Source organism: Oenanthe melanoleuca, chromosome Z (genome assembly GCF_029582105.1).
Source record: "Oenanthe melanoleuca isolate GR-GAL-2019-014 chromosome Z, OMel1.0, whole genome shotgun sequence".
NCBI lineage: Eukaryota > Metazoa > Chordata > Aves > Passeriformes > Muscicapidae > Oenanthe > Oenanthe melanoleuca.
Window position 1 is genome coordinate 67,622,317 of NC_079362.1, and position 26,715 is coordinate 67,649,031.

General features: G+C 41.2%; 1 protein-coding gene across 5 annotated transcripts in view; it reads right to left on the reverse strand.

The window, feature by feature from the left end:
- Positions 1–26,392, reverse strand: part of UNC13B (unc-13 homolog B) — a 206,493-nt gene extending 180,101 nt beyond the window's left edge. For 3 of the 5 annotated variants that reach the window (XM_056514076.1, XM_056514075.1, XM_056514074.1), the window contains exons 1-2: positions 26,293–26,381; positions 272–301 (exon numbers count right to left, since the gene is read on the reverse strand). In XM_056514076.1, coding sequence (XP_056370051.1) covers positions 272–301; positions 26,293–26,314 — 52 coding nt within the window. In that variant the 5' untranslated portion in view covers positions 26,315–26,381. Of the gene's footprint in view, positions 1–271; positions 302–26,292 lie in introns of all 5 variants that reach the window. The other 2 variants (XM_056514073.1, XM_056514072.1) reach the window with 1 other exon arrangement.
- Between the last annotated feature and the right edge of the window lie 323 nt (positions 26,393–26,715).

A 26,715-nucleotide genomic window follows, 5' to 3' on the forward strand; every position in this document is an offset into this window, starting at 1 on the left:
AAAGGGTAACAGTGAAAGAACACATTTCTTCATTCATCACTGTTCAGGTCAGGTTGAGCAGATAGAGGTTTTTTACCACTGTGACACCAGGTCACAGCCTCAAGTTTTCTAGTACTCAAACTGCCTGGATTCTCAAGGTAAATTAGGTCACTCCTAAGGAGAATATGAAGGAGCTGAGATGAGGCGGAGGAAAACTGGAGGGAGCAGCATGAATAGCAATGAGAGAGCAGGGGTCCCCACTGCTGCAAACAAGCAGTAGAACATGACTTACCTGGTGGTCCATGGAGTTTAGCTTTTTTTACTGTAAAGAGAAAAAAGGAAAATAATAAAATAAGAGGCTGTCAGTGATTTTGTCCTGCTACAATTTTCTTTGAGTTAGAGCATCACAGTCCATCATATTAACTGGACAACATCCCCTGCACAGTCCTGGTAGCTGGAAATTCACACTCAGTCAAACAGATCTGGTGACAAAAACTCCTTTGTACCCCATGGCACCTCTCTAAAGTGATGCATTTAATAAAAAACAATCACAGGCTTAATGTCTGGAAAGCAGAATGATATGTCTAAGGCAAAGCAATCTCAACATCAGTCCTTTGCAACCAGAAGTTACTGCTGCTTAGCAAGATATCATTTCATACCACCCCACTTACAAAGTTACCTACAAACACTGCAGAAGAAATAAAGATTTCCTTACAAACAAAGAAATTCTCCTAACACTGTATAGCAGACTACAAATTGAAAATAATCAAGCCTGAATAGCAGCTCAGTAAGTAGCTCCATACTATGACATTGTCAATTAAATCAAATAAGCCAAACAAACAGCAGTGTAAACTCAAATGTCATTTTTACAAGCTCTACTCTGTTAATTTAATTCCAGGATAGTATTTATATATAAAAATAGAATTGTTAAAACATAAAACAGTATTGGCTCTTATCTTGCCAGATGGGGAAGGTCCATGTCTACCTAGGGGAGATGTTGTTTACATTTCCCTTTTGCAAGCTCATATCCTCACTAGAATTGCTAAGTGTAAGCACTAAGAGAAGACATCTCTATGCTCCAGCTAGTTTTCTCAGTGGAAAACTAACACTAAGAAGAAAACATATTTAACAAGCTAGGAAGCAAGATATATCAGAGAGCAAAAATACTTAAAAGCTGGTGCAGTGAAATTTCCTCCAGAAAACAGAGCTGCCAATACTTATTAGAGGCTCACAGTGCCCACCTTTCAAGATAAAAGTTCTGAAAAGAAATATTAAAACTTTTTTTTTTTAAATGCCTTGACATCATTACACTCACAGCTGCAACAGAGTGTGATGACAGTCTTGGTATTTGAGAAATTCTCCTTTGTGAGCATTTACAGCCCAGGTAGATGCCCCGCATAAAGAAAAATGCTGCACCAGGTACATTATGAACAGTTACTGTTAAAAGGGCTGCAGCTTTCACCTAGACTGACACGGCCCACAAGCCTTTAGGTCCAAAACAAATTGGTTCATTTTCTCCCAGATTCAGGGCCTGAAGCATTCCTGATGCTGAAACCTAATAGCACAAGCAACACACAATAGTGTGGGCCAGTGTTCTTGACTGAAAGTACAGATTCCTTTAAATCTCCAAATCAGACTGTTTAACCACTGAGAAACACGTGGGACAATCTACCCACTTTATAGGTTCCTTTGCATACCCCACAAAAGCAGGTATTTCATGAAATACAGCCCTGGAGTGGGCAGGCACCAGCTTATCTCTGAACCTCCCTGCTCCCCTCCTTGCAAGAGGCAGGAGACAAAGAAACAAGTGCATGTGCTTGGGGAAAAAAGGCAAAGGCAGGCAGGGGTCACACGGGAAGCTTCAGCTGGCCTCTCCCTGTTTGTAACAAGCTCCACTACTGTTAGCAGGGAAGCAGAAGCAACCCCAGTGTAGAAATTTAGTATTATGTACTAAAAAAGCAGCTGGAGTGGGCCACTGGCTCCTGAACACAGAGAAGAGAAGCAGCCTCTGCAGCAGCAATATGCAAACTAAGAGAGATGCCATTTATACACTGCTCTAAATATTCAGATGTTCCTTTGACAGAAGGCAGAAAAAACCCTACAGCTGAGAGGGGTGCCTGTGTACAGCTTCACCAAGAGCTGTCCTGGGGATATCCCGGGGAAGCAGCCAGACCAAACAAAGATCACAAGCCTGCTACAGACCCACATGGCAAAAAGTGAACCCTTAGCAACTCCCAGGAATGAGCACCATGCCTCTAGACAAGTGCATGTAAAAAATTACACCTTCAGCTGCAGAAATATAACTTACAAGAGCTGAATCACAAACTTGGGAGTCTGATCTCAACAGTGATTCTTTTGCTCTATCTGCAAGCCTGCACAGCATGTCCAAAAATTTCCAAAAACTTGGACATGTTTTTATTTTGTTAGCCCCAGGGGAAAGCACTTCCTAGGGGTGTGCAGAAAACATTGCAAAGGTGCAGCTACCAGAACATCTCCCAGGACTGTCTGGGATAGTGCAGGATTCCTCACACAAGAGCTCAAATTTCTGTGAGTTCCAAGCTGGAATGGGTCGCTAAGCACTGCTAAGGCCCAGCCTGTTTGTCAGCCCAGGGAGTTTGCACGTCAGATGCATTGCACCTGAATACCATGCACCATGCCACGAAGGAGCACAGCTTTCCAAAGGAATACTAATAAGGAAACTTCTGTACCCATACCTGCTCCTTCCCTCTGGTTAGATCTCCTCTATGCCAAGCTCTCAAGGAAGGACTCAAAGTTGAGCTCCGAAGCTCTATGGAAACCTGATACATTAATTACTCAGCATTACAGTGAAGGCTGAAAAGTCATTTGTACATGATACAGCATGAAAGGAAGCAATGTGTAACAGTACATTTTTATAATATAAAATCTTATTTTTATAATACAAAATCTGCATCACAAAAATGAAATTGGTCTCTAGAGCACACAGCAACACCAGGTTCTAGAGGTACAGTTGATCCTGCATTGCTACAAAGCAAAATCCTAAGCATATTGGAAGCTAATGGTCTAGACAAGGTATTTCCTGACTCACTCCCAGTTATCCCACAGTACTCCTGGTCTCCAGGAAAGGAGCATTTTTAAGCTAGCTGGAGATGTCAAATTCTGTTCAGTTTCAAATGGCTTCTCTCAGCAAACTGGGCAGCAGAAAGTCCATCCATTCAGACACAAACATCAAACTATGCAGATCCTATGCCACAGCACAAAACAAGCAGGACACCAGGGAGGGAATGAAAATAGTAGAAAACAAGAAAGGAAGGAAAGACCTAGTGCTTTGCACTGCTGTGTGCAAGCACTTCATGAAAAGAGATGCACAGAGATGCACCTGCCCTCCCTGCACACAGAGATTCATTTAATCTTCAAGAAAGACTCAAGCATATGAGATACAGCTGCTCCATGAAGTTACTAGAAAGCAGACAAAACTTGATGTAAACATTAAATTCATCCAGAGATTTTTTCTTCCCTCTGAGTGTCCCACACCATTTTGGCATTACTCTAACCAAGACACAAAAAAGAAATTTACTTGAAGTCTTGTTGCAGCTTACCAGAAAAAAAAGGAAAAAAAAAAAGCCACAAGAAGATTCCAGATGCTCTACAGCTATCACTTTCAAAGGACTGGAGGGTCAGATAAACTCCTGAAGACTAGGAAAGAAAAACACAAGCCAGAAATTGCAAAAAATTTCCAGAATCATTGTGGGAGGATGAAAAAACAATAGCAGAGTGTACACCAGAGTATTCTTAAACTCAGTTCTAAGGAGAAAGCCTTGTTATCCACATATTTTTCAAACAGTCTGAATGATTTTTTTTTTTTCCTGAACGGGTGCTACATACACCAGTGAGATAATTAAAATTAAGCATGCCAAATTACTACCAGGCTCAGAAAACACTCTGCTCAAACCTCCTAAGCAGGCACATGGTCATATTCAGTTAAAGGGAACCCAAGTGTTCTGAACACCTGCACATCCCAGATCACCTTTAACACTTGGTTGCAAATGAGAGGAATGCAACACAGGGAGTGCCTGAGCAGATGGCCAAAAGATTACAGTCTAACTAAATCCAGCACATGACTTACCAACCAGTCACTCCCCATACTAGAACGAAACCTACATCCCTTCGCAGGGGACAATAAAGTGCCGTGGAGGGGCTGTGGAAGAAATTAGAAGAATGGAAGGGCGCAGTTTTAATTACCACTTTTATAAAGAAATGCAATGCTGAAAGCAGAGCATTCAAAATGCATTTTCCTGATCAGCTACTTGATAAATAGCTTCCTCCTCCCTGTGAAACACAAATGCAGCATTAATGTGTTTTCGAGAGCGCTCCAGCTTCTACCATAACTTTCCCTAGCTGAACAGCGGAATCAATACATATTTCCATTTCACTCTGCTTTTCTCACCTTTTCCAGGTGCTCAAACTTCAGTGTACAGTGACATGCAGCACTAGGTGCAAAGGTTGCTTAAACAACAGAAATAAGAGACCACAGACCAAGCTGCTGATACTACCCAAGACTAAACCAACACACCAAATTCACACCCATGCGCCCTCCAGCAGGCAGGCAGAAGGGAGGGAAACCCTCCTGTGAGGGATGCTATTGTTAGGCAGTGCTCCTGCCCTTCACTTTCTATAACTCAGCCTTTGGAAACAATTTTGCTGCCTGAACCCTGCACCAACAGCTATAGCGCATGTACCACATGGCAGAGCCAGAAAATCAACACCTCCTACTCACTCCTTGGAAGTTATTGATAAAATCCACGACAGGCTGGTAAGTGGCTCAAGACTGGCACTTTTAACAAGGACTGCTCTGTCCCTGGAGATCCCACCCTGACAAACAAGGACTTCTCACAGAATCATAGAGCAGTCAGGTTGGAAGGGAACAGAGTGGGTCATCTGGTCCAACCTCCCCACTCAAGCAGGGAGATCCCAGAGCACACAGCACAGGATTGTGTCCAGAGGGTTCTTGAATATCTCCAAGGAAGGAGACTCCACCACCTCTTTTCCCTCCCGTGGACATCAAAAGATGCACAGCCTATGCGCACACTCATGTTCCACCTGAGGGTGAGGAACCCTTTTCTTTCCCACTACTTGAACACAAAAGGTCCTCCAGCCTGGAGGAAGCAGAGGCCATGAAGTGACCTCACCTGTGATTGGAACTTGGTCACTGATTGTTTCACACGATCCCTATTAAAGCCCAGCAGCATCATTTATGACACTAACTGCAATTGTCATAGCAGAACAATAGTACTGGCTGTGCCATGAAACTCTCCTCCTCTCTTCATAACTCCTAAGTAAGGAAAAGCTGGATAAAACAGCCATTTAGTGGTTTTCCAAGCCTGCTACAAAGATTCAATGTGACACAGCCACCTTGATATTTCCAGCCTGAGACAGGTGTAAGAATAAAGGCTCCATAGCATTCTCATATATTTAGCGTTAAACTATGTTCAGAAGGAAGAGATTTCCCTGAACTAGCTCGGAGGAAGAATAATTGCACAGGAGGCCCCAGGGACCCAGGATTCAGCAGCACCTCAACAGCTTCTGCTGTAACTGCAGAGCCCAGAGCAGGGTCTCCAACTTCTCCCAGCAGAACCCTGCAGAGCTGGGGTGGTTACTGCAGACAAGGCTCCTGCAGCCTCAGGGGACACTGAGACACACTGAGAGATGTGACCTAAGTCACTTTCATTACTTTATACTTTGTTTTTCTGTCAGGCAAAACAAACCGCTGGTTTACATATAAACATTGTTCCACTCAAGCAGGGAAGTGAGTGCTTCATGCCCCAGTATTCTCTTTGAGAATAATGTGATGGAACCACAGTGGGTACCTTCATGGACCAATAGTCCTAAAAGCCGACACTGAATTCACAGTACACAGGGGATAACATTCTGTTACTGCTTAATGTAACAGAAAGGAGGGCTGGGCTGATCAGAGAACTGTTCTGTTGCCAGAAGGAAGAACCACTCTGCTCAGTAACTGGCAGAGAGCAGGAAAATAGCGTAGATTTTCAACAGTGTCCAAAGAACTAGGGTTGCTTCTAAGTCAGAATTTTTGTGACTTAGTACTTGAAACAGTCCTTCAAAAAATCCATTACCTCTTTGATTGAGACAACTGTGGGGGAACTTAGACAGCCAAGTTTACCTCAACTGAACCGAGAGATCGATCTGTTTTAATAAGAAGTTCGGAATAAATGGAATAGACGTGATACAGGTCCATTAATTTTTAATAGTTCATAGAAATGAAAAAAAAAAAAAAAAAAGCCCAACATACCACAAAGCACTTACATATTGCATTTTCCAATCATGTAGCAAAGAGCTTTCTTCAATTTGACCACTCTGAATGCCCACGGGACAGATTGACTTGCCCTTCCCAAGCCCTTGGGAGCCACATCAAACAAAGCGAAGATACATTCCCTTCAGCAACCAGCCATTACTCACATTACTCTAGAATTCTTCTCAGGAAGGGGGTGGGCAAAAAAAGAGTTTTTAATCTGTAGTCTGTGATAGCAAATTGATCTACCCAAGAGATTTCTGTATTGCCAGATGTCTTGAAAATGAATTAGAATCCTTCCTAATTCACGTGAATTAGCATCTTCCTGCTCAGATGATCTGCAAATTCATTACCCTGTCCAGAGGCACACAAATCTAGTACGTTTATTTGATTTACAATACAATTTCCAACAAACAGCTTTCTACCAGCCACTCCACCCTTCCTGCCCACTGGACAGTGACTGATAGCCACTGGGACATGTGACCGCTTCCAGGGTTTTCCAAACCTCTGTGATAAGAAGACACATACTCAGTATTCCCATTCAAGGTTCAGCACCATTTCATAGAGGATTTCCAGGCACTACATAATGTACACATCCCAGTGACTCCCATACAAACCTCACTAGATGCTCCCCTGTTCCTCTGTAAATTCTCTGGCCAGTTAAGATCCAGGGCACGCATGCACACAAGAGTCACAACCTGCAGGAAGATAGCAGCCCACTTGCTCCCCTCCATAGTCCAGATACACCACAACTTGGGGCTCACAGCTAAAACCCAAGGGGATATTGCTACCTGTTTCTTGTTGTTGGCACCAACATTTGTTTCTTGCCAGAACTTTCACTTTTATAGGATGAATTTCGGTGAGCAAAGGATTGAAACTTAAGCAGAAAATGCCTAGCTTTCATATGTAAAAACTATATATTACAGTCAAGTCTCTGTTACTGCCATAGCCCACGAACATCAGAGCAACACAGCACAGTGACTGGATACCTGGACTATCCCCAGTATTTCATGCACATAAACTTGGGAAATGATGGCAAATCAACACAAACCTGACCAAACCCACAGTTAATACACTGTGCTGATCCAGTTATAAAATGAAAAATATATACAACTATTTTGCTCAACCATCCAGTCTGATCCCCTCAGTGAAGCAGGTCATCTGATACCTCCTGTAAATACTGTCACTTTTCAACTCAGCTTTTGCATAAAACTTAGTAAATGTGTACAGCACAGCTCAGCTTGCATTATAGCTTCATAGAATTCACTTCTTCCATCCATACCAAAGTTACTAGATAATGCAAACAGAACAAATTTTAAAACTGTGTAGGAAACCCTTTCTGGCATTTGCAAATACTCCCCATATTATCACAGTATACCTGGAGGAGTAGATAAACTTTGCAAATCCTTTGGCAAGAGCTGTTTAGCTGTGCAGTTATTTTATAATAAAAGTCAGTCCTTATCAGCAAAAGAAGCCTTCTTTTAAAAGCTTCTACTTCTCTAAAAGGTATTTCATGTGACAGAAGGGTTAACAATTTACTTTCTATTCTGGTTTAATGTAATAGGCAGTTAATGCAAGTAGACTTCTAAACACTTTCAATGACAAAACAGATTTAGACAGTTAAGAGACACATCTGGGTCTTGTTTACAGGTTAATCTGTTACCAGATCTGATTTGACACACTGACTTAACATCACACAGGTTTTGAACTTCCTGAACTGAAGGGTTTTGTATGCATTCTTGTTTCTTGCATAGCTCAAGAACTCACCTGCCCGAAATACACCTTGAACTATTTCACCAAGAAGAATTCACGCGCGAGGAAAACATTACTGAAATTTACAAAAAAAAACCAACAATAGTGCTGCAGAAGGTATATGGATTGCAATTGTGAACAGTTTTGGACAGAAAAATGAAATGTATCCCAAACACAAACTGAATTTTGTGAGGGAACTACAGAATAGGAAGAATGGAATTTAAACTATGTATGCAACTTATAGACGGCAACTGTGACAGAAGACTAAATTCAGAAGAAAAATTAAAGAGGTTTGAAACTGATTCCTTCCTTAATGCAGACATTAGATCGCTCTTCTAAATTCTTACACCAGCTTTTCTCATGAAAGTAGTATCAGGATGCAAGATCAGGCTCTTTTTTGTTGCTTTGAAAACAATATTTGAAGTAGAGCAACTAGGACAGGGTTCACAAAGAGGAAGGGAGGGAGGAGATTCACAAAACATCAGGTCCCAAAACCTAGAAGTACTCTCATCTCTGACTTTTGAGTAAATATATTGATTTTACTAAAAAGCCAGCACAGAACAGAAAGCACACTGCCAAAATATATACAGTACACCATGACCATTCAGAATGGCAAAAGAAATCCAGCATTTTAAAACATGCAGATCATTTTATCCAAAAAAGCCTCAGGAGATCATAACAATAAAATGCTTAAAACATTGATAAGCTATTTGGTAAACCGCAGCTCAAATCTTTATTACATTAAACATCAGCACTTAGTGGAACTTCTGCTTTGCAATAGAAGCTGCAAGAAGTTTACTTACAGCTGATCCCAGGAAACGCTTCCTGAAAGGCAGTAGGAAGCATTCAATTGATTTCAGATAAACAGTAGCTGAAATAAGCTTGACATTATTGTTTTTTCTGTCCAGGAGAGGGGAAAATAAAAGTGTATTCATGAACCATACAGCCAAGAAAGCTAGAATCAGATGCTGGAAGAAGTAAAGAAACTAGGAATGCAGGTCTTGAACTTTACAATCTCCTGAAACAAATCTCTAGTGTCAGTGAATCCAGAGCATCAACGGCCCATTAAATATTTTTCAGTTTTTACATTAAATACACTTGGAACCAGAAAAAGTGCAGAACCTTTTATAACCAGGCAGCTTGTGAAGTGAAAACACTGAGCAGGAGAGAGAAGGAGGAGGTGGCAGTTGAGGAGTGGAATTCCCAATACCAGAACACTCTTCCAGAATTTCCCATCACTGCAGGTGCTCCTCCAGACTGAGTGTATTTAACCTCCTTTCTCCTGCTTGCAGGTCCCCCAGTTCAGCTGGCTGGCAGGTAGTCTCAGGACGCTTCTGCAGCCAGCACAAAGCAGACTAACCCCCTAAGTTCAAGTCATCTTCCAGTTAAGTCATCTTTTTGTGCATCAGTGTGTGTAATTATAACAATAATCAAGAATCATAAGCCATCTTCTGTTCGCTTTGAGACTTGCTGAAACAACAGCCTCCCAGTGCCCAGATAAAAATCTTTCCTCTACACAATGCATCTCATTACCATCTTTAAAGGCTGTGCAGAAAGTGTTTGCTCCAGCTCTCAAGGGCCCCACAGTCAGTGCTGGAGCACAAGGGGCCTCCAAGCCTGCACACTGCTCTGCAGAGAGCCCTTTACCTCATTACTTATCTTTTCAACTTCTCTGGAAACAGTCATGATCTCAGTGCAAACTAACAAGTTAGTTCTAGCAAGGCAAGAGTCAACATCATCAGATGTGTGGAGCACATTCAGAATTGTGCTTCGCTCCTTCATAATCTTCCCACAGATCTACCTTTCACTTTGCTCCTAGCTGTGCCAAAGGCCTGAGCTCTCTGACACAGTGAAGCATTCAAACTACCTTCAGATGGTTTTCTTCACCAAGAAAAGGTTCTGCAGTGCCAGTCCTATTTCTCCACAAAGAACTACAACCAAATAACACAAGAATATTCACCAGCAAGGTGCCACAGAGACCCTTTTTACTGTCACACAGATATTTGCCTTCTGGTTACTACCTCTCCCCCTACCAGCACCATGACAACGCCAGTCAGATTTGTAACTCATTGCTCCCAAAACATCAGTTGTTTCAGTAAGTCTGACAGTCTCACTGCTCAAATTAGATGCTAGAGTTCTCAAAAACCTCTTTGACGTCAATGACATCTTGCACTTGGGTCCCAAACCAGATGTTTTCTGCCTTGCAAGGGGCTCCTTCCACACCTTCAGCAGGAGTCTGCACTAAACCATACCCTGAGAGAACAAGCCCATTAGCCTCTATCTTATCCATACAAACATCTAGTCAATTCCCAGAAAAGAGCATGACATGGTACAGCAGTACCTGCTCTACAAATTAATATGCCCCTAGGCTTAGGACCCAGAGGTGACATTTTTGAAAGTAGTTTCATACAGTCTGTTCTACCAAACCTCCTCAATCACCAACATCACCAATGCTTAAAGGTGCCAGCAATTTCAGATGAATTCCACTTTGGTATTTCCTCAAAAGCAAAGGGGAATACATGCTTCAGACACCTTATTTCATAGTTTAGCTTTTTTGCTATACATATTAGCTGTCACTTGACAGCAATATCAGATGTTTTACAGTAACAACACAAGCAAACACATCGCTCTGCATCAAGAAGAAAGGGACTATCAAAGCAAGGCAAGATGCTTTGCTATCTGTTTAATACAGCAGAGTCTGGCCTTTAAAAACTGAAGAACCTCCCCATCAATCACAATACACAAAAGAAAATCCTTCAAGTTTCGTGGGGCTTTAAGCAGAGAGCTAAGTACCTGATTACTACCACTACCAGTCCTCAAGGGCAAACACATACACCTTAGCTGACTGAGTAATCCCTCCTAGCTTTGGCCTGACTTAGCACAGGCAGGTGAGCATCACCTCTAACTGATTGGTCTGGATCAGTTATACTTTTCTTGAGAAGTGGGAAAACAAACACAGACTGAAGTTTTGTTATGTGCTTACAAGACAGCTTTTGTCCAAAGTTTGCTCTCCAAGGGGGCTGGGGAAGCAGAGTGTGGTGATAGAGAAACGGATTTGATACTATTTGTGTAACAAAAAGGAAACTTAGGACTCAGCCAACTTTCCTAATTCCAGAGAACAGCTAAATCCATCTATATACATTTACCCTACAAACACTTAAATCAGTTGCTAAAAAGCACAGCTAGGCGAAATCCTTGCAACATCAATTTCTTCCCTTTTTGGCTGATCAACATGGACACACTTCTGAAGATCCACAGAAGTTTCTGCTCAGCAGCTCCTTTGAACTGAGCAGTGAGGACAAGAACAAAATCCCTTATTCAAATCACAGAGATTATGAGAGGTTAATCCTCCTGACGCTGGCAACACAGACAGCTCTGTCAGGCGACCTGGTTCCCCAACCAAGAGGTGAACTAAACAGTAATCCAAGCTGCCACGCCTCTCCAATATTCTCCTGCAGCCTTAATATTATTAGTCAAAAAGCAGCAGCTTGGGTGCAGCATACTAAAGCAAGTTATTGTGTGTCTGACTGCCTCAGAAGATGCATTCTGTTAGATTGTGCTTTGGTCACTCTGTCTTATGGGGCTCCCTACAGGTTACAGATTCCTCCTGTACTTTTAACTGTTTTATGATCGGAAAAGACAGAATCCTACTCCTGAATCTGTGCCTCATCATGGGAAAAAAAAAAAATCCAACAAATCTTACAGAATTTTTAAATATATAAGATATGTACTAATGGGCAGAGTAGTAAAGGAGGCCCCCAATTTTCAGTGACATAATATGCCCTTCTTTCAGATTCTAAAATGTTCAGAAATACATTAAGTTAGTGACAGAAATATATTATTTAAGTTACTGAAGATGCCTTAATTGATCAAGGGAGCAAAACCCACACTACTTAATTTTACACAAAACAGACTGCAACTCACATATGCCTCCAGCTGCCAAAGACTAAGGAAATATGCATAATGAAAGCCATATCCTTGCACCAGAAGGCAGGAAAAGAGACAGACTGATAATGTATCAAGTCTGCTAGGAGCCAGTCTGAGCTGGTAAACTGACTTTGATGACAAAGCAACAGCTCAACTAGTTTTTAATAAAAGCATCAGTGGCAAAAAAAAACCAAAAAAACAAAAAACAAAAAAAACAAACAAAAAAAAAAGCAAATATAAAAATTGTTTTAAAACTACACATATAACAAAAAAACTCTTAACAGTATTTCAGAAACCAGATGAATGGAGAAATTCGTTTCTTCAGATTTGAGGGGGGTGGGTAGGTGTATTTGTTTTGAAAAAAGATACATCTCTCTGCAGAATCATTTCTTCCAAGACACGAAGCACATGCAGCTTCTGCTGAGAAGTTGTACACAGAGGTAAAGCCCACTTAAATTACTGGAATCTTGCTAAAGTTACTAGGTCAAATCACATAGCCAAGGTAACAGCTGCTAGAAGACAAAAGTTCTGTGGTACCAAAGAGGAAAGAGAGGAAATGACAAAACAAAATCACTTGTGTGCTTGTCCTTTGGCGTGTGCTTTTCTCCTGTCAACAAAAGTCACCTGAACAGTCTCCCCAGTGACTCAGGTTTCTACACTCCCTGTTCAGACTTAGTGTAAACAAGATGCACCCTGGAAAAAGAGCTGCTGACTAACCACACCAGTAGTGATTGCCACCTAATCACAGCCTTGGTCTATTTTCTGGTAGTTTCGATTTAAGTTACAGGATTGCAAGCACTCAGCCAGCTGGAACACAGCTACTTGTCAAGCAGGACTGAGAACAAACTTGTCCTGAAAGGCACCGAGATAAAAAAAATTATACTAACAAATAACACTGTTCAACTTCAGAGATCTAGCATATTCACCAAATCAAAAATAAAGCAGCAGCACATTTGTGGTGGATTCAGTAAATTTTTTATTTTTTTTTTCTTAAAGCAAAAACATCCCACCATGCTACAGTAAGTGATAAGCTTCCAGGAAAAGCAGCATCTGTGTTTTCCACAGCAAATAATGAAGTAGGATTAGTCTAGCATGAAAAATATTTTTAACTAAAATATTAATAAAATCCTACTATTATGTTACTTAGTATTTACCTGTCTGGCTTCACAAACCAGAGAAAATATTAATATCTACGAGACAGAAATAAGTTTGACTATGAGAATTAAGAAAGAGTAAAAGAACTTGTCAGGGTATGAGTTATGGTGTAACTGTAATGAGATTCCAGGCAGGAACAGGAGACCTAATAACAAAACACTGTTGGCAAACTATACCTTTGGCAGTCTGATCTTAATCTTTACATTTACAAACTTCTCAGACAATACTGGTTTCTGAAGGACACTCACAAATTGCAAAAACAGGACAGTCACATTGCCATCTAAAGGAGCTGTGCCTCACAAACACATTAGAACTCACCTGCCAATAGTTTTGTTTCAAAAGGGTATGTATACAAAAAACTGAACCATAAGAAGGTCTTACTACTAACAGGGAGTGTGCCCCTCCTGAAAACAATGCTGCTTGCTTGCAAATGGACCTTCATAAAAAATAAGGTGAAAATCCACCAGGTTAAATAAGAACCAAAACCACTAACCAAAATAAACAGCCTTAGGAAAAAATTGAGTAATGTAGGTTATTTTCTTTATTATTAACTTTTATAAATAAGGAAGATGCTACATCAAAATATTACCTTAACATACAGTTTGTCTATAGCAACTAGTTGTCAGAACAGTAACTCACATCACAATGAAGTTAGTGCAGTGAGGATCACAAGACTGGAAGGATCCTTTGGGATCACCAACTTTAATGCTACTTCTCCCAGCACCTGGACCACTTACACCATTCAAAATCATTCCTACCATCCACCCAACACTGTAATTAATGGTATGCATATACCTTCTGTATCTTATGTCAACACTATTCCCCCTCTCCATGTTTTTCCTCATTCCATGTTTAATTTCCTGATGTTTTTAATGAACACAAGTCACAGATCCCATCAGCTTCTGTTTACAAGCATGGTGCAGAGACACAAGGACTCCCTAACATCTCTACTTTCACCAAGTTTCTCATTTCTCAGCAATGCCTCTAAGTGTACAGGTTTTTTTACAGAACATCAACTCATTTTCATTCTCATTCTCCTCAGGGATCATTGAGTCCTTCCTGCATTATATTTATTTGCTTCAAAACTTACTATATAATCAGAATCAGGACTTTTCTTAAGAACAGCTTTAACACACACATTTGTATTCTTTCTTGCCATGACACAACTGGAAGACATCTATGTGCTTCTCCCACTAATCTTAGTAACATTACTAGCTTCTGCTACATACAACTCCTTATACTCTTTACAGGTCTTTCTCTATTCCAATTTTCTTTAAAAAGAAGTCTGCTATAGAATTTGTGAGCTACTACAGAAGTACAAATAGATGCATGCTTTAATCTAGAAACAAGAAGCTAGCCCAGAAAAATCTTCCTCTTGCAAACCCGTCACATTTCATATGATACTCTTCCACGTTTCTTCCACCTGTCTATAATATTTTTATTATTCTCTCCTAGCAGTTTATTTTAAACTTTCTATATTGTCACAGTCCTGCCTGCTTTTGAAGTCAAGATCCATATTTACCCACATTTATCACTCATCTCCTTTATCTTCCTGCCTATACACAGAAACCACGTCTATTCCTCTCCAGTTAGGCAAGGTCACTGCTTGTTTGCAGCTGTAGTGAAAACTTCTGCTGGCAGAGTTCATATTTTAAGTGTTGCATTGTTTCAGCTCTCTGGCATACAGATTATCAGACTCAAATGAAGAATATTAAAATTTTTCCTCCCACCTCTGTGCATCATTTTCAGTTTCATAAGAAACAATTCCTATAGTCCAGGGACCATACCCAGCCCATCTTTATACAACTCCTTGTCCCCATGCACAGAAGTCTGATTCCTCCCCCTCTAGAGGCTGGCTGTTTCCCCTTTTTCTGTGACCAAAGCACCTTCTGTTACCTGTTTTATTACCATTTGCAAGATACCACCCTATCTGCTGAGGTGGAAGTCCCTGCCTTAGCCTTGGACTTCCTGATCCTCAACATACACCTTCCTTTCCGAACTGTTTTTTTTTTGCCCACACCTCTCAGAGGTTCTCTGTTTGCTCAGCATATCCTGACGTAATGAACAGGTGAATCATCAGCTCTGCGGTAATTTCATAGGTGGAGCCTTTTCTGTTATTTGAGATGCTAATATTTACCCCTGTAGCTTCCCTGAATTTCATGCCCTCCTCCAGCCACTTTGCTTCACCAAAAAGCTTCTTCAGCTTCCCTCGAGGCTTGACAATTGCTAACCTACATGTTCATCTGTTTACCTTAACTTAGTTTCAGTTGTGATTATTCAAACCAAGTTCACTTCCATGTCCAGCTTCCCCAAAGCATCTTCTGTGCCTCTCAAAATCATATCTACAGTTCACTCCATTAATTTTTATGGCTTTTGTCATTGTCTAGTATTGAAACTCTCAGATAACACAGCTCCCTGTACCCGAGCCACAGCCAACAGCATATATTCTCTGGTGTGGGAAGTCAGTCTTTCACACAGAGAATAACCAGAAACACTTCGCTCTAACCACATTACGAGATTTTTACCCACATTTTAATCCTGGACTACGTGCAGTAGATCTCTTGTGCTATCACAGCAAAATCTCTTATCAGCTCTTTCCAAAGCAATTTCAGCCCAGCTGGCTCTCTTTTATCCACACTAATGCTGCTTTACAATTTTGCATCACCAAACCACAGTGGAATTTTCCCAGTCACCTCTATTCCTCTACTTTCTAGAGTAGGACAGCCCTTCCAATATCTCTGTTTCCCTCATAATCCCCACTCCTCATGACTCCTACTAACCTTTTGAGGGCTTGTTCTGAGCTCTAAACTTAACAGCCCCCTTCCCACCAATTCAGTCACAAGCTTCCCATTTTGCTTTAAAACACTAATGTGTTTGCACCCTCTGGGAAAACTACCTCACAATTAATTCAAACGTTTTACATTGTTTACTGCATGTAAGTGTAGCACTTGTCTTTCAGGATTGGGCAGCCCTAATTTCAACTGCAGCACCAGCTCTTCCCTGACATCCTATGAGGAAAAAGAAATATCCAATGCCAGCCCCCAGGGCACGTTCACAGGGTTAACTCATATATATTCAAATTTCTGTCACGTGCTACTCTCCTCCAATACAGTCTGAACACGATTCTACATCTTTGATTAAAGTGCCAGGTTTATACAGAACACTAACTTCAAACTCAAGTTTACAATGGAAGTAAAAGGTCTGTCGGTTGAGCACTGTTAAATCAAACTCCTCCCACCTAGCAAAAGTGTAACAACATACTGATTTAACACTGAGATCTAATAGGTCAGGGCATGTCTTGATCTCTTTTTAACCATGGAAAAATATGCAAACACTTGTCATTATAGTGAGATCACTCATAATATAACATCCACTTGCCTCTACTCAAGTAACAGACATTATCAAACTCTGTTTTTCCCAATCCTTAAGTACCGGAAGGGCAAGGAGTACAACTTTCATAATAGCTTCTCCAACCTTAGGAAAGGCACACCAGATTTTGCTGTTCTGATGCTGAAAACCACTTCAGCATAAAAAGCAAAAATTCATCACGTATGATAATAAAGCAGCCTAGAACCATAGAAAATCCTTAATCAATTTTAGTTCAGAATCTGATCTTTTTCTGCTAGACTCTAGGCTGTTATATTTAAAAATACTATGTACTACAGAGGGTCATATTAGATGATAACAACAATCCATTCTGGCCTTATAACTATGGAGTTTCTAAGCAGTTAATCTCATCAGAAAATCTCTTCTAAAATGGAGCATACACAGACTCCACTTACTTAATTTGATAGACAAAATCTAATAAAATTGTGCACATGCAGCAAGTTAGACCAGGTAGAACGGCTGAGATAAAAGTACTGTTTCATGTCCATTTTTCCCTCCCTATCAATCTATATCCGTATTGCATACCAAATTCAAGCCACACACTACAAGTTCAGGTTCAGATCAGGAGCTCAGGGTTGAGGGATATTTGACTTCACTAACCTATGAAATGGCATTATGATTTTGGTTAAGTTAGAAACCCCAAAAACAAAGGCAATCTCAGCTTTCTAGTAATTTATGACCTCTCTGACTCTCAAAGACGAGTCACATGAAGTGTGAAGAGGCCAAACAATCTCCCGAAGAACACCACCTGCTTGCCTTTAAAGAAATCCTACGACGAAGAATAATGCATGAAATCTGGAAGGGGAACAAAAGAGGAACAATGATTTTCTACAATATGTGTAATAGTTTACTCAGCAGACAAATTCCTTCCTCACACAAAGCTGACAAACTACCTTGGCACCCTGTGCCTGGTACTCCTGGCCCTATAGGGAGAAACAATTACTAAAGATTTCCACAACCAAGGGTTTTTAGCTCTCCAGTGTGTAGCTGAAGCCATAACACTCCACAAGGACTCTGTTTTCAAAGGACTGAGGCTGTTAGAAAATAAGAGTATGTGATAACTATAAGTGAAAAATCACAGGTGCTGAAAATCTGAAGTCCCTGGACATTTTCTGAAAATCTGCTCTGAAGTTTATACAAGTCTTTAGAAAAGGAAATTCTCTCAAATAGGTTTCTGTCTAGAAATTCAGTATTTACATATTCATGTTTATGTTGATTATCGTACGTGACGAATTTCTGCCTTTCATGCTGAAGTGGTTTACTAACTTTAGTATCAGAACAGCCAAAGTTGGTGCACCTTTCCTTAGGCTGGAGAAGCTATTATGGAAGTTGTATTCCTTGCCCTTCTGGTAGTTAAGGATTAGGAAAACTGGAGTTTGGTAATGATGCTGGACAAAAGCCCTACACACCCTTCAGAACAGGTTCCAGGTGACGCAGGTCCTTCACAGTTCCCTTAGCCTTATCCAAGCATACCTGAATTCCTGGCACGCAGACTGCAGCATTGTGCTGCCACAACAGCTCAGAAAAGTGAAGGCTTTCATGGACCTTCACTTCTGGAACACTTAGTTCCAGATCCAAAACCATTTCAGCACAGGCCAACAAAGACAACAGCAGGTTGGTTATATGGTGCAGATTTTGTCTGAACAGCGCAGCAACCCTGAAGTGAAGGGACAAAGCATGTTATTCTGATTTTTTAATGATGCTTTTAAGCTGAGTATTACAACATTGGCCTAAGCAGAGAAAATAACAGTGTGCCAATACTCAAAAGCATAATTCTTCAGCTATTTTATACGTAATAATTAGGTCTCTAAGGTGGAAATGCTGGAGTATGTTTAGCAGAGCATTTAGGTTGTAAAGATTTAAGAGAGTTAAGTCACAAGAGCTTTAAATAATAAGGTTAAAACCAGTATTCCTTAAAGGGACACGGTCAAGGCTTGAAGCCAAATTTCTTTTCAAACCTGCCAACAGTTTTAGTATAGAGATTATCTCGAACAAGACACCTCCTCCTTATCCTTCCTCAGACAAGACATCCCAGTCCAATTCACTTTCCGTTTATACAGTATATTCAACTGCAAGGAAGAGCATCAAGAAACTGAGGTCAGCACAAAATTGTTGAAATACTTTGTTTTCAAATGCTCCAACTCCCCAGATGCAGGCAATCCAAAAGGCAACAAAATCAAGATTTTTAATTCCTTTAATACAGTTCCTAACCCGCGCACCCTGTCCAGCAATCTTAAGATTTTTACACATTTAATGTGGCCACCAAAAGTCAATCCTACAAACAAAGCAGGCAACATTTTTTCATACCTGACACTGCCCCTGTTTAATTTTCTCTCAGCACAGGGTTTCCATGAACTGAACCTCTCTCAGTACATGCTTCCAGGTCAATGCATGGACCCACCTCCCACCCCAACTTGTCTGACGAAAGAATGAACATGCATTCGAGAGCAGTATGCCAGAGTGATCATAAACTAAATCACAACCATTAGTGGAGGCATTCCCTTTCACTTCTGGGATGCCCACATCTAGCTGTCAGAAAGGCAGCATACCTGCCATTACAGTGCTGTGATTCCTTGCTACTTTACACAACAGGAAACCAGGCCATGATATGGTGCTTAGTTATGTTAAACCAACACCAGTCAAAAGAATTCCTCAGCTGAGGACTTCTCATCTGACTTGGTCCTCTAGCCACAGCTGGTCTCTTGCACTCCACACTACGCAGGAAGGGAAAACGCTGCTAGGATCTGTAGGTATTCAACATTTTTGAAGTGTAATTATTCAATTATTCAAAGTTGATAATGGGGAAAAGGACAGTAAGAAATCTGTTTTGAAAGTCTGGTGAAAGAGTTAGATGTCTCAGCTATTTACATTTGCATCTTTTCATGAAATCATCAACCAGAGATTTCTCAGTTTAACTTTCTTTTAAAATCTGGATTAAATTTGAAGCTTTCTTCCCAGCCGAACTAGACATATAGATGCACATAATGTATTTCATAATGTATTTAGCTGAAATCTGTTCATCAGAGAAGACAGCATTACTCATATGAAGACAGTTAAACAGAGAAATGCTGAAGAGCTCATACGCCTGCCAGTACTTCTTCAGCTCTTTCAAAACTTGCAAACAGAATTCCAACTCAACAACTGTTAAGCAGTAGAACAACTGTTTTGTATCAGCACTTCAATTTTCTTCTATTAAACAATTATTTAATAGTTATCTGCAGTAGCTGTGATCAAATAAAATACAATATGGGCTATCCAAAAACAATCCCTAAAAATGCACAAGGGACATTTCAGAGGGAGTTAATTTCATAAAGTTGAGAGTTACTAATACCAGCTGACTGAGGAGAATAAATACGAACCAAAACTGCCATAATCAGCTTTAGGAATTATTTTTAAGGTGTTTTCCCGGGGACCAAAAAGCCACTACTCCTCAAGCAAGAAGGACAGCTGAATTCCACTCCACCTCAAAGAGCTATAAAGCCATGGTAAAATACAAGAAATAAGCTCTATTGACACAGGTTGTGTGGCCCAAGATGTAAGACGTAAGAAGTAAAATTGCAGGGAAAAGCAATAAAGTTAAACTTAACAAAATATCTGAATAGAGACAAAACACCAACAAGGATATTGGCTTCCCAAAACTGCTAATGGTGAAAAAGTATTAAGCATCCCATAAACATTCACCCCATGCTGCGGAAGAAGCAAGCACCTGTGAGATCAGGTACCTTCCAGCCCATGGCAAGTGAAGATGTTAAATACTCAATGTGCAGGTAATAAAAATCAGAAGGCCTAGAAAACTGCAACTTGCATGTCACTGAAGTAGCCTGTAGCCCAGTGACCTTTGTTTTAAATGCATCCAGAGAGATTAGAAAACAGGCTTTGAGAAGAGCAGAGTATGACACCCACGGTGATACTCAGGGCACACCTGTACTAGGTCAGGTACCTACAGATCACTGAGCACTCCAGACAAATGTCTGAAATGTGTAAGGAGTTAAAGTTCTGGAAAAAAAAAGATGCCTACTATTCAGCACCACCTTGGAAAGCCTGATCCAAACTGTACACACATGGAATTTTCTGAGACATCCAAGTTATGTGGGGTAGAACAGGGTCTCAATAAAGTGTAAAATGACACAGTATCGTGGGTATCCAGCAAAACAGTAATAGATAAGAGGCTGGCCATGATCAGTGATACTTCCCGTTCCAAATGCCTGCCATATTTCACTCCTTCTGAACTGGGTATTTGCCATTTACACAAAACCAAGCAGGACACAGAAGCCAGTCAAAAGGCAAATAATAAAAGCAGAATTATGCACAGCAGCCTGGTCAGGTATAAGGAGGGCCTAAGAGAAAAGAAAATCCTGAAATCCTGCTAAATGCAAAGAGAGCTGATCCAAACACCCAGGATATACCTAAGGAATAAGAACCTGTATCACAGAAAGCATCTGCCAAATTTTACAGGTGACAGTATACAAGCAAAACACTTCTTCAGCAAAGCTCTTGGCAAACATAGCTAAAGCAGGCACAGATAAGCACACATCAACAATACGAGTAAAGCAGATTTTAGTTCTCTATTTAACAATGATGAGATCAACACAACAATATTATATGCATATCTTCACTACTATACAAACTTTAGAAGCATGGTTAGAAAGTAAAGGTGGCAAAGAAAAGCAAATTCAAGTGCTAAAGAGAAACCTTTTAAACTCCTGACTACAGAAATCGTCCTGTCAAACAAAAAGCAACAACATCAAACTGCTTACAGTACACTTCCACACCAAGAAAATGCCAGGTATTAACCAGTAAGCTCTAATTTAAGAAAGAGGCAGAGCTAGGGAAGACCCCACACACACTTTCAGAGCAGCTCCAAAAATATCTCCAAGACCACACAGAAAAAGCAACACAGGGACAGCTTTTACTGTGTGATTAAAGTATTCTTCAAAACACCCAGTAAAATTTGATCACAAGGCACAAAAAAAATACACAGGAAGAAATTTCAAAGTAAATTTATAGGAAGATGATTTGCCATCAGACATACACATTTCACATGCATTCAAGTCAAGTATTTGAAATAAGGTCCTGGATTTAAAAAGCAGTTTAATTTGCTTGGACCTTCAATGCTGCTGTGTAAGCTACAACTAGATCTTGGACCATTGAAGTTTAAAATTAGGTTCTTTCAGCATTTAGATTAAATGCAGTGCTTTACTGAATATTAAAAGAGTATGCTAATAACAACTTTAACAAGTTAGGCCTGACCGACACTAGACTGAAGGAGTTAGCCCACAGTACATCACGAGAGCAAGAAGGGTGCAGACACCATGCAAATTCAGGAAGCATCTCTGTACCTTTCCTTCATCCCATTGAGAAATATAGGAAGGTTTCAAATAGTTCATAGTTCCCTAAATAGCTAAAAAGTTGATTCCACACTGTTTGTTGAAACTTGCAGTAACAGTGTCCAAAGCTGAAAGAGTGAGGATTTTAAACAGGAAATCAAATTATCACCCATGCATCAAAAGCCAAATAGGGTCTGTACATTTTACTGAACAACAGAATAAGCTAGAAATCTTAAAAGTTCTCTCCATTTACAGCTTTATAAATCTCAAACTTAACTCTCAACACAAAAATGCTCTTTTAGTAGAGAACACTTCTATCTTAGCCCTATTACCCAAATTTCGAACACACTTTATTTTGCTCCAACACTACCTACACTGGTCGCTTCCTGATCAAGGACAACTAGAGAAATGCAGTTCATAATAGTCACACAGAAAATTTTAAATTAATCATTATGTTATCTTAATATCCTACTGTTATAACCTTGCATTTCTGCTACTACTTTTAATGTCCAGTTCTCTTCAAAAAGATGGGTAGGAGTTTTTTTTCAATTCTACAACCATTTCAGAATACTGTCACAACAGAAAGCTGGAAGCACTGCACTCAGTCTTACAGAGAACACTGAGGTAAGTTGAGGCCATTACCTCAATGTAAAAATCCTTTAAAGAGAAGCTCCTGACACTTGACCACTTGTAGGTGCAGGTATTTCTAAGTACGCCACAAGATTGAACATGTTTTTATTTCTGTTGTAGTTAGCATCCACTTCCATCTTCCTTTGCTCCTTTCACTTGGATATCAACATAGTTCAATTCAGTACACTAGAACTCAAATTTTGCTGGCAGTACAAGGATAGACAGTTAAGTTCTCGCAGTGATATCCCCACACTGCAGCTGTTTTGACAATAATGTCACAAGCTCTTCTAATTCTTCAGAGCAGGCACAAGATAAACATTAGGCACACAAAAAATATCATTCCTAACCTCCAGTGTAATTTCATACAGCAGCCAACCTGAAATTCTAGCATGCAAGAGTTCACCCAAGTTATTCTCTCATGTAACTCTCACACAAATACTCACAAATCTCCCAGATCTGTGTGCCAAATCTCACACAGACACTGTGGATCAGGCCCCAGGATAAAAGCACATTACACAAAAGCACTATGCCATCATGTGACTAAGGCAGGTACTGTGCACAGGGATGAGGGAAGAACCCCACCGCCAACATCCTTGGCATTATAATTATCAGCTGGACCAGGTAGGTCAAGCAGTTTGGAATACAGTGACAGTGAAGACACAGCTTAAGCTGCTATGAAGTGGAGAAAAACTAGAAGAGAACTATCAGTCTTGAGATAGCACGGGCTGGGGACAAAGCAGATTGCAATAAAAGTGAGCAAGTGAAAGGGCATGAAGGATGTGTCAGGACAATGACAAACGGAGCCAGTGACCGGGTGATCCACCCTCAGCAGGATGCTATGACCCCTGCAAGCTGTGCTGAGACAGCAGTTATTCCCATCCCCAAGTCAGGAGACAGTAAAGACCATAAAAAGACATTTTATCTAGTTGAGATGTGAGGTATAATCAACAGTTACAAGAGAAAGCCAAGAAAGTTAACAATGCAAGACTGATGTGAAAAGCTAGACTGCTTCCCCGGGATTAGTTTTATTTAATATGTGCTATTTTCACAAATACAACACTAAATGCAAACTAATAAAGCAAACTATGCCAAGAGAAGATTATCAGACATAATCCAGACGCAGCTGCTCTGAATGGGAGTGTATGCAACCTCTCTTGCACTTAAGCAGTGGAATCAAAACACGAAGAAGTCTCCTAAAAGCCTCAGTCATGTAATATTCAGTATTTCTTTTCTCCTTCACTTCACTTAGACTCAGTGCACATTTTCCTGCTTCAAAAGAATCTCTTAATTTGCTCGTATAACAGCCCATTACCACTGGCTTATTTCACATGTCCCCTGCACAGCTGCAGACAAGCCCAGACTCACAATTCCTCTGAGCTTAGATTTTCTGTCAGGTGCTTCCTATTTCTATGGCAGATACAGCTCAATGATTCTGGAAAAACTAAACAAAACAAACAAAATACAACAAAGAAATAAAGAAAAATGTCACATAACAAAAATAAATACAACAAAAAACAAATCAAAACAAATAAATGAAGGAGGAAAAAAGAAAAAAAGCCCCACACATACAAAAAATTATTTGTTCTCCAAGAAGGTAAAACAAATGTAGCACTCAACATGACATCAAGAAGCCATGTACACTAGCTGGTCTTTCAGGAACAAAGGCAGCACTCAGACATGCTTGGTCACAAACAGTGAGCACTGTTTTAGATTAGTGATTCATTAAAATACTATTAATGTGCATAATTCAAGGGGAGTGGAAAATAAATCAAAAAATTAAAACACTATCTTTCTGACTGCCAGGCTTCTTGTGACACTGACACTTAGGGCTTTTTTCACATTTTCCTTTTTGTGTAAAGCTGCAATCCAGATGCTATTCACAGTGTCCCAATCACCTACATTCATTCCATGGGGGCCTTTTGTTGTCTTTCTTTGTTAGTCTCAGCTCTACACCATCCAGCCCCTACACTACTATGTAGTCTTATATGTGTAGCATTTTGAATAGGAAAAAACCCCAGCTTTTTCAACTTTCTTATTTAAGACAGCTCACTGCTGTCTCAAGAAGTTTAGTTCATTTAAGTGAAAAGGCAAAAGAATCAAGAAAAGTGTCATTTGTTGGGCTTTTTTAAAAGGAGTGACAATTAATAAAGCCGCTTCCTCCTAGCCCTGGTTGCTTTATCTCAGCTCCTGGTATCTGTTTTCTTTTTCAGACTGCTCTACCTCAACATACTTCCATATCATGTTAGGTGGCTGCTACTTGTGAGATCTCATCAACTCATCCTTTTAGTCCAGCCTATTCCAGAAAACATGTTTCTTTATGCTTAGTAAATTGACTACATTCCGCAGTTTTATAATAAAGTTGCTCAGTATCATCTATTTAAATGAATGCTGGTGTCTTCTACTGTCTTCACACAGCAGATGGAAATTGAAGATATATTTTTTCACAGTAACTTCACACACAGCCACCAGCCACCCCAAGTTTCTTCTTTAGTTCTTCACACAACCAAAGAATAAATCAAACACAAGAGTGCATCTTTCCAGATTCCTAAAATGCTTTTGTCCCAAAAACTCTACAGATCAAGAATAAACACCTTGAAAAGAGAAGACACTTTCAGCAACTCCATCATTCAGTTCATGTTCTTTCACTATTCCTCGTGAAGGGTGTGTAAAACACATTTTTAAGACAATCAGCTTCAAGTGGAATCAAATGCACATTTCTTTAAAGGACACTCTGAAAATATCCTGAGGAACCACCAAAAAGAAAAAAAAACAAAACACCTGTAACACATATAAGCATCCTTTGGCTAATGAGACTCAGCTTCAATGAAGAGATTTTGGCAAAACCCTCAAAATGGGCTAGACAAGTCTGAGTTTACACACAAGCGTACAAAAAGCATATTTAAGATAAACTCTGCACTTGTGCACCTCTCCTAAGCCCTTAAACATGTGTTTAATAAAAGGGTTGAAACTTAATTCAGAAATACTCCCAAAACGGCGTTCTCCCCAAAAATAACGCATCTCAAGATGCTCTGCCTGGTATCCTAACACCATCACCGACACAAGGACTTTGACTCAAAAAGGTGACGAACAGCTGGATAAGGGGCTGTTATCAATAAACCCGTGTGTGTGAAAGAAGAGCTGAACTGCCACCAGCGCCAGTTATTTTATCATTCCTGGCAAAGGAGCTGAGAACATTAAAACTACACTTTTAAGCCGCAGGGCACGGCTGCGCTCGGGGACGCCCTGTGACCACGGCGCTCAGTGCAGGGAGACACGTCCCGGTAGCGTGAGCCCTGGCAGATGGTTTCCCCCAGGGATTTCTTCATCATTTTATTTTAGCACAAGGCAGCAAGAAATGGGAAACCGGAGACAGCACTATAATCCACCGCGCAGAGAAAGTGCCGGCTTTCCGCAACCTGTTCAGCGAGGGGACGAGGCTCAATAGCAGGATGAGGAGGTAATTAGGAATGTATGTGAAATAACAATGCACGCTCTAAGGCGAGTATACGGAGTGACAGCAGCCTGCTTCCTGCCCGCGCCGCTCACTGGGCGATTCAACTCGTGTCCGAGCCAACTCCCAAAAGTCAGCCACGGCTCCTCACGGCTCCTCACGGCTCCTCACGGCTCCCGGGGCTCCGCACCTGCTCCTGGACCCGCACCTGCTCCCTCGCCATGCGGCACCTCCCGCCCAGGGGTGCGGGTGGCGGCCCGGGCCGCGGCCGCCCGCGGCTCCGCCGGGAGGCACCGGCACGCCCGTCCCCGCTCCAGGGAGGCTGAAACCCACTTCACCTAGGACAAAGCCGAGCCCTGCCCAGGCGCGTCCCCCCGCTCCGCCGCCCCGCTCACCTCGCACGCAGAGCAGCGACATGGCGGCCCCGGCAGCCGCCCCCGGCTCTCCTCATGCCGCCCCGCGGACACCGGGCGGCGGCGGCGCCTCAGCCGGGGCGGGGCCGTCCCGCCGGGGCAGGGCCGAGTGACGACGGACGCGTCAGGGGAGCCCGCGGCCGGGCGGGCCGGCTGCTCCCCGGGATGGCTGCTTCGCCTCTCTGCTTTCCAGGGTTTTGTTTCACTCCCGAAAGGTGAGGGAACTCGGTGGAGGTGGAACGCCCCGGATGTGTCTTCGCTGGAGGGTTTCACACCTGGCCTGTGCTTGGACAGGCTGTGGTGTGCTAGCGTAAGAATTATGGAATGTTTTGAGTTGAGAGAGACCCTTAGGCGTCATCGAGTCCAGCTCTTGGCCGTGCACAACTCAACCCAAAAATCCCACCA